The 8,977-nt window shown below is 40.5% G+C and overlaps 1 protein-coding gene across 1 annotated transcript; it reads left to right on the top strand.

Annotated features, from left to right (window-relative positions):
* The first annotated feature begins 426 nt into the window (after window positions 1-426).
* On the top strand, window positions 427-2,998 carry LOC148143448 (putative G protein-coupled receptor 139). The gene is made up of 2 exons (XM_087975190.1): window positions 427-496; window positions 2,094-2,998. Exons 1-2 carry the CDS (start codon window positions 427-429, stop codon window positions 2,996-2,998), a joined length of 975 nt encoding a protein of 324 aa, XP_087831316.1.
* Window positions 2,999-8,977: the final 5,979 nt, after the last annotated feature.

The raw sequence follows: 8,977 nt of genomic DNA, 5'->3' as shown, positions 1-8,977 counted from the left end.
TATTTCATACCCTCCTGCAATGTATTCCCACTTCATTTCTGATATAATTCCTTCCCTGTGTCATTTCAGATGTCGTTGAGCATTGGTAGGGCTTTACAGCGATCTTGACAGATATAAAATGGACAAAAAAAACGTTTCTTACAACATCAATCAGAACGTTTCAATTTTAACGTCGTGAGATATTCATTTGGCTTATTTTACTGTATCAATTTCATTGTCACTGACATTCATATTAAAACAATCCTAAATAATAGCTCAGTGACTGTTGATTACGTATACGTTGATATTGCCTCATATGGTATCGTGCAGAATTTTCCTAATTGCGTCCTGAGGGTATTGAGTGTCAGCTATTTAGGTGATCTTTTTCTGAATGCTTAACAATAAGTCGCTAGGATTGGAAACAGCCACCACTATATCACGCAGAAAATGCATGCCCCACCAAATGGGTTACCATATGCTATTTATTACACTGCATTGGCGATGATCGCTGTTCCAGGTAACTTTTCCCAGATCGCTATGTATTGCCTGCTACCTATTCTCTCACGGAAGACAGAATCCTGGAATTATGGCTTAAAGCCATCAAGAACAGTGTCTACATTTGCTAAATGAGGATCTGGGCAGTAGGAGTCATCCAATTGATCTTGGTACTGCTCTTGGAATAGAACTTGCAAATTGTCAGTTGAATGTTAAACGTTTTCAGTTTAAGAAGTGACTGCATACACATGGTCTGACGAACTAGGTATGTTTTGAATGAGTAGAATCTTCATAAACATAGGTATGAGGATCCCTTATCTTTTCGTATGTGATGCTTTAGCCAAGGGAAAAAACTTCAATATATTTGGTTAACATAAGAAAATAATCTTCCAGGCGCGCATAGAGAACATAGAGACGGTTGGAAGATGCTTCGTAAAAACTTTTGATCAACAATAAAAACATTTGTTGATAGATTTGTTTGTAAAAATGCTATTAATATAATGGAAACTGAAACCATTGCAAAATGAAAATATGAATTAACACTGTTTTTACTAAACAGCAGACAAGGCTCAAGTGGTTGAAATATCTAATCAGATTATCAATTCCTGATAAGTGTTTGTTAGTGTGCTGCAAGCAATCGCTGAAGGTGCAAATGCATTGTGCTAAATGCTGAAACACTTGGCTTATCAGCATAAACAAAATTCCAAGGAAAAAAGAATTACTAACTTGTTGACATCGAAATTAAAAGAAGGATTTTGAATCTGATTTACACACCTTCCATGAAAGAATGATTAATACATGCATTATTATAAAATGTTATGGAATTGCTGCTAGTTTGCACTTACTTTCCTGATGTGACAAATTTACGAACTTAGTTCACTTGGCATCGGAAGTCTTGAAGTTAATTTTATTGAGTAACTGAAAAGCATTATTCAGTGATGTTTCCATTAAACAATTGGCGAAGTAATGCCAAGAGAATTGTTTATCAAGAAAGGAAATTGATGAGCGTAGGATATAAATTGAATGATATTTAAAATAAATTTATTAAGACAGGTAATGATTAGTGTGGAACTTAAGTTTGATTCATATTAGCCTTCAAAGCATTTTCATAATGCCAGCTTGCAGATTTTCCTGAAATGCTCTTTTACTTAATAATGTTTCGTTAAATAGATTCACATAATTTAACTTCAAACAGTAATGTTATTCACCTGGGAGGTATCAAATTTACTCAAGCTGAGCGCATGTATCCAACTATTAACGTAATTTTAAACAATGATTGTGGGTAATTGTGGATATTTTGAATTATTAATGGAGAATTCAGCTCCCACCCTAAATGAGAAGTTGGCAAAGAGATTAAGGGTCATTGTGAAGAATGGTGAGCAGGTTTTTTGATGCTTCAGACAATATATTTAAGAATACGAATGTCATGTATGGTCAACAATTCATCTGGGGCCTTCTTGTTAAGATGAGTTAATGATTCTGCTCTCTGCCCTTCCAGCACAAATTCCCAATTGATTCAGTTTCAGTGAACTGAACTTTCCTTAAAAATGCTTAATACATTAACTCAAAGGCAAGTGCACGAAATAACCTTTGTCTTTCTCACTCACTTCTATTTGTAGTTAATTTATCAGCGATTGTAATCCTGGTACGTGGAACCTGTGGCCTCTCCAGATGTATTACTCGCTACCTGATCTCTATGGCTTTGACGGATCTCCTAGTCATTATTACTGCCGTACTTTTGAACCGCATTCCAGCAATTTATTTTCCAGGTAGTTTCCTGTCCATTACGCCAATATGTTGTTTCAGCATTGCATTGATTTATGCAGCTAGGGACACCTCTGTCTGGTTAACAGTTTGTTTCACCTTTGATCGGTTTGTAGCCATTAGTTGTCCAAAGTTGAAAACAAAGTATTGCACTGAAAAAGTAGCAGCTGTGGTGATAGGAACAGTTTGCGGGATGGGCTGCCTGAAGAATATACCGTGGTATTTTATGCATGAACCAATAATTATTATCGATAACATTCCATGGTATTGTCGACTGAAGGAAATCCGTTACATTTCACCAATATGGGCAATATTCCAATGGAGTGATCGTATTTTAACTCCTTGTCTTCCATTTTTTCTGATTCTTTTCCTCAATGCTCTGACCGTCAGACACATTCTCATAGCCAGTGGAGCCCGCAAGAGGCTCTGGGTACAAACAAATGGAAGCAATAAGAGTGACACAGAGATGGAGAACAGGAGAAAATCCATTGTCTTACTTTTCTCTATATCTGGAAGTTTCCTTTTCTTATGGACAGCATATGTTGTACAATTCTTTTTTGAGCGATTCATAAATGATTACAAACTGCAAGGGTTCAGTGACCCCAAGTTTATTTTTCTAGAAAGTGCAAACATGCTTCAGCTATTGAGTTGCTGTACTAACACATTTATTTATGCAATAACTCAGAGGAAATTCAGACAGCAGCTGTACGACATGTTACGATATCCATTGACTTTTGTACGTAAATTACTTCTGCAATGATACTGCCAGAAATTCATTATATACGTGACTAATTCGATTAGATTTGTAATTATTTTATGTTAGATTAAAGGAAGCAGGTTGGTGAATGCCTATTGCTAAATGACAATTGAAATTGTTTTCCTTTTTTGCATTCTGTTTAAAGTTTACAACTTGTATCAGCACAAAAAGAATTAGTGTTGAAGGAATCGTCAACACGGCGTCCTTTCCGTAAATAATGATTACAATATTGTGGAAGGAGGTTAATAACTTAAAAAAACTAATTTATTCACAGGTCCTCTTATTGTGAATAAAATATGGGGTGAAATTATGAGATCACAACACTCCATACGCTGGAGGACTGAATGAAAATCAGTAACTGGTGAAGTTAATCGGTATGACTGGTAGCGTCTGTGAATAGTAAATGCCTCATAACGTCAAGAGTCCAAAATGACTCCTCCTCTGACGTGAAGACACAGGGAAAAGTGGTCTGTATAATTCTGCTTCAAAGCAGAATGGAACAAGTTGGTCAAAATGGAAGGACTAGAAAATACTACACAGAGACAGCAGATAAGCTTAAAAAAACAACTAGACATCCGATCCAAAAACCTCAGCTGATTTAAATGGTGTTCATATTCGCATCTTAAATCTGTTAAGATGTGAGCAACAGATGAAGTTTTAGCAAATGAACACAATCTATGTGTTTTTTTGTTATCCAGGCTAGGTGCCCCTTTTATTTGACTTCAAGCTTTTATGAATGTTTTATCCTCTACCTGAAGAGTTATAGTACCATACAGTTGTACAGTTTGGAATAAGTCCCTTCAGTCCAACTCGTCCATGCTGACCATATATCATAAATTAATTAGGGGAATTTAAGTGATCTTAGATTTTGATCTTAGAGGAGGGTAAAAGGTCGGCACAACATCGAGGTCTGAAGGGCCTGAAATGTGTTGTGCTTTTTTATGTTCTATGTTCTAGTGTTTCTCGTGTCATGCCAATACTTGGAGGGAGTGAAGAGTGAAACAGATTTGTGTCATTTTCCCTGCGTATATTTGTACCACATTGGAGAAAAAAGAAACAAAGCAGTCATGTCTGACTTATGAGCACATCACTCGTCATAGAGTCACAGACAGTCATGGAGTCCAACAGCATGGAGACAGACACTTTGACCCCAACAGGTTCATGCTAACCAAAATGTTTACCAGCGCTAACACCATTTCCTTGTAGTTGGCCCTTATCCTTCTAAATCCTTCCACTTCATATATTTGTCCAAATGCCTTTTAAATGTTGTTAATGCATTTTCCTCAATGACTTCCGCAGCAGCTCATTCAACATGCATACTATCCTTTGTGTAACAAAGTTGCCCCTCAGGTTCCTTTTCATTCTTTCCCCTCTAACTTTATACTCAAGTGCTTCAGCCTGCGATTCCCCAGCACAGGGAAAATGACTCAGTGTTTTCACCCTATCAATGCCTCTCATGATCATCGCTGTTTAATTTTCCAATGGTATTCCACTGATGTTAAGTAATATGTTGCAAACCTTCCACATTGATGACCGAGTATCATATTTCAATTAATTTTGAAAGTCTCGACTACATTTTTGAAAAGCGAATGGAAGTGAAATTTAAATTCAACTCTTTCTATTGACTGGAAATTTGCTGATTAGCTACAGTTTCTATCATGCAATGGGGAAAAAAAAACAAGTTACTGCAATAGATAATCCTTAGGTGGAGACCCACAGCACTTCACGTAAGTTCGAAATCACAACAGAAAGAAGACCAAGAATGTCCCACTGCAAAATACGTCCAAGACATCGCTTTTTTTGTTGACATGGTCATTGAAGTAAATAAATAAATCTAAGCACCAAAGTAGGGAGCAAAACAATAATGGAGAAATGCTGAGGAACAAGAAATGGAAAGAGATGAGAGAGGATGGGAACCAGAGCGTGGAGTGTAAATGCAATGTCAGTAGATGTTTAGCGAAATAAGTGAAATAGGAAGAACAGTCAGGGCCACCATGATGTATATGGCAGGACTCGAGGTCTGAAGTCGATTTATCTTCAAGCAGTAAGAATAACAGGAGAGTGAGATACGCTGAGATATTGGATTAGTACTTGGAAGTAAAATATTGTAGCCATTACAGAAAGGAGCAGGAATAATAGCTCAACTTTTCAAGGTTTAGATGTTTCACCTGAAAAAGATTGAATGTTAAGCTTGGAGATTTGCAATTCTGATGAAGGAGACTGTTACAAATGCTGGAAGTGAAAACATTCTGGAGGCCTCATTCAGCGGCGCCATACAGGTGTAACATGTAATAAGAAAGGTAAAATAATAATTATGGAATCATAATATATGCTGTACATTTGCGAGCGGTACAGAGGCAAACAGAAATGTAAGTAAATCGTGGAAAGATGTAAGAACAACAGGATTGTTTTAGAAGATTTTAAACTCTCCAGTATAGACTTAGTTTCAGGAGCTTAGCTTGAGTAGATTTTGTTAAGTGCTTCCAGAGTAGATTTTTTTTCAGGTTCTTTAGAGTTTAGTGAAAAAATAAAATGGAACGTGGGATGCATTATAGTAAAACTTGTTTTTGGGATTAAGGCTCACCAGATGATTTAAGCTTCTGTGCTGGAACAGTCATCGTTATTCCAAAGACAAGGTAGTTATGAATGAAGATAAGACGTTTTAAAATCAGGGAACGCAAATGATAACAGAATTCATGACTTTGAGAAATTATATTGGGGCAGAATTTTGACAGAAATCCATATCTGACATGTGGGATTCTATTTAAAGCCAGCTGATCAAAATTCAGGACCAAATTATACGTCTGAGGATGAATAACAAGGATGGCAAGATTCGTGATCCCTGGATCAAAAGAGATGTTTTAATTTAGTGTAAAACAAAAAAAAAATTGTAAGCGTGCATTTAGCAAACTGAAACCAAATAAAGCCCTCATGGAATGTAATGGAACCAGGAAATTACTTTACAAAGGAATTAGGATGGTTACACGAGGGCATGAAATGTCCTTGAAATGTAAAGGCATTTTATAGGTTATTTTGGAACAAGAGAATAGCCGGAAAAGACTTAGTACAAAAGGAGGGAACTTATGCATTATTGCCAGAAGAACTGGGTGAGGTCCTGAATGAACAATTAGCATCACATTTTACAAATGGAGAACAACGTGGATGGTGGCAACAGTGAAGATGAGTATGTTGATATTCTGGCCCGTATCAGCTTTAACAAGGCAGCTTGCACATAAAATCGATGAAGCTCGAAACAATTCGGGGAAACCCATCATCAGGAATGAGGCTGGTAGCCTTGGGGATGGAGAGATAAATGGGAGCAGTTGGGGCTGGGGGCAAGTTAGCTGAGCGTGCAACAAGTGGATAGAGGGGGTAATGGTGGTAGGTCAGAGGGGAGGGTGGTGCAGATAGGTAGGAAGGAAGATGGACATTTGGGACACGTTATTAGGGCAGTGCTGAGCTGCAAATTTGGAACTGGGGTAAGGTGGGGGACTGAAAATGAGGAAACTGGTCAAATCCACGTTGATGTCTTGGGGTTGCAGGGTCTCGAGGCAAAAGATGAGGTGTTCTTCCTATAGGCGCCGGTGGTAAAGGAGGCTGATGGTTGTGGCCCAGGACATGTATATCCTCAATGCAGTGTGAGGGAGAAATTGAAATATTTGGCCGCGGGTAAGTGTGATTGGTTGGTGCGAGTGTCCCAGACATGTTCTCTAAAGTGCTCTGTGAGTAGGTATCCTGTCTCTCCAACGTAGACTTTACCATAAAAGGGAGAAACCGAAAGAGTAGATTACGTGTGTGGAAGTGCAGTTGAAACTTTGAAAGATGTGGAAGACTCCTTTGGGGCCTTGGATGGAGGTGAGGGGGAGGTGTGGCACAGGTTTTGCAATTACTGCAGTGGCAGGGGAAGTTACCAGGAGGGGACGGTGGATTGTTGGGGAGGGTGGACCTGACGAGGTAGCTACAGAGGAACTGGTCTTTACAGAAAGTTAATGGGATAGGAAGGGAAATCTCTGGTGGTGGCGTCCTTAGTAGGTGGAAGGAATGGCGGAGGAAGATGTGATAAATACAAATGTTTTTTGGGTGGAAGGTGAGGAACAGAGGGGGTTCTGTCCATGTTGAGGTTGGAGGGGTGGGGTTCTAGGGTGGAGGTGCGAGAAGTGGATGAGATGCGCTGGAGGGTGTCATCAACCACGTGAGAGAGGAAATATCAGTCTTTAACGAAGGAGAGAACTTGTGGTAGAACGGGTCCTCCAGGGTGCAAATGAGGTGGAGGCGGAGGAATTGAGGATAAGGGATAGCATTTTTGCTGGATGCAGTGTGTGAGAAGGTGTAATCCGGGTATTCATGGGAGTCTGCAGAAAAAGGCAGTGTTGAGTCAGTCACCGTTGATGGAGATGGAGAGGTCTAAGAAGGGAAGAGAGCTTTCAGAGACAAGTTAGAGATCGATGAAGATTTCGGTTTTGGCTTAGGGTTAGGGTTAGATTCAGGGTGAGGATTGGGTTAAGATATTTGGTGAGGGTTAGTGTGAGGATAAGGGTTATGGTAAGGTTTGGGCTTAAGGTTTGGATTAGGGAAAGATTTAGAGTTAAGGCTAAGGTGAGTGTTACAGTTAGTGCGTGGAAAGGGAATGGGAAAGGTCTAGCAGAACTTTTAGAATTAGTGTTTTGATTAGGGTGTAGGTAGTTTAAGGTTAGAGATGGGGTCAGGCTTACTGTGAGGGTAAGGCTTGGAGTCAGGGTGAAATTTTGGATTGGCATAGGGCGAGACTTAGGGAGAGCATTAGGGTGTGAATTAGGGTTATAATTATGGTTAAGGTGAGGATTAGGGATTGGTTAAAGTTAGCGTTAGGTTGATAGTTAGACATTGGGTTAGGATTAATGTCCAGTTGAGGGATAGGGTTAGGGTTGAGGTTAAATTGGCGTTAGGGAAACGTAGGGAAACTGTTAGAGGTAGGGATAGCGATTGGTTTAGTTTTTGGGTTAATGTTATGGTTAGGGTGAGGGTCAGGGTCAGGGTCAGGTTTAGGGTCAGGTTCACCTACAATAGGGTTATGGTTCGGGTTAGGGTTAGGGTTAGGATTCGGGTTCGGGGTCGGGTGAGGGAGAGGGTTAGGGTTAGGGTCAGGGTTAGAGTATGGGTTAGGATTAGGTTTAGGTTTAGGGGTTAGAGTTAGGGGTTATGGTTCGGGTTATGGTTAGGGTTAGGGTTAGGGTTTGGGATAGGGTTAGGGTTCGGGATAGGGTTTGGTTCAGGGAGGCCCATACTATGTTGGGGTTAGGGTTAGGGTTAGGGTTAGGGTTAGGGTCAGGGTTAGGGTCAGGGTCAGGGTCAGGGTCAGGGTCAGGGTCAGGGTCAGGGTCAGGGTCAGGGTCAGGGTCAGGGTTAGGGTTAGGGTTAGGGTTAGGGTTAGGGTTAGGGTTAGGGTTAGGGTTAGGGTTAGGGTTAGGGTTAGGGTTAGGGTTAGGGTTAGGGTTAGGGTTAGGGTTAGGGATAGGGTTAGGGTTAGGGTTAGGGTTAGGGTGAGGGTTAGGGTTAGGGTTAGGGTGAGGGTTAGGGTTAGGGTTAGGGTTAGGGTTAGGGTTAGGGTTAGGGTTAGGGGTTAGGGTTAGGGTTAGGGTTAGGGTTAGGGTTAGGGATAGGGTTAGGGTTAGGGTTAGGGTTAGGGTTAGGGTTAGGGTTAGGGTTAGGGTTAGGGTTAGGGTTAGGGTTAGGGTTAGGGTTAGGGTTAGGGTTAGGGTTAGGGTTAGGGTTAGGGTTAGGGTTAGGGTTAGGGTTAGGGTTAGGGTTAGGGTTAGGGTTAGGGTTAGGGTTAGGGTTAGGGTTAGGGTTAGGGTTAGGGTTAGGGTTAGGGATAGGGTTAGGGTTAGGGTTAGGGTTAGGGTTAGGGTTAGGGTTAGGGTTAGGGTTAGGGTTAGGGTTAGGGTTAGGGTTAGGGTTAGGGTTAGGGTTAGGGTGAGGGTTAGGGTTAGGGTTAGGGTTAGG

This window comes from Chiloscyllium plagiosum, unplaced genomic scaffold, assembly GCF_037043375.1.
Source record: "Chiloscyllium plagiosum isolate Xiang-an unplaced genomic scaffold, Cpla_swu_hap1 HiC_scaffold_27, whole genome shotgun sequence".
NCBI lineage: Eukaryota > Metazoa > Chordata > Chondrichthyes > Orectolobiformes > Hemiscylliidae > Chiloscyllium > Chiloscyllium plagiosum.
Note: the sequence above shows the minus strand (reverse complement) of the source record. Positions and strands in the feature narration are given on the sequence as shown.

Bases quoted from the DNA above. Each gene is read 5' to 3' on its own strand.
- LOC148143448 (XM_087975190.1), top strand. From the start codon at position 427: ATGCATGCCCCACCAAATGGGTTACCATATGCTATTTATTACACTGCA. The intron at 497-2,093 runs GTAACTTTTCCC...TTCTATTTGTAG, and splicing joins GGCGATGATCGCTGTTCCAG to TTAATTTATCAGCGATTGTA.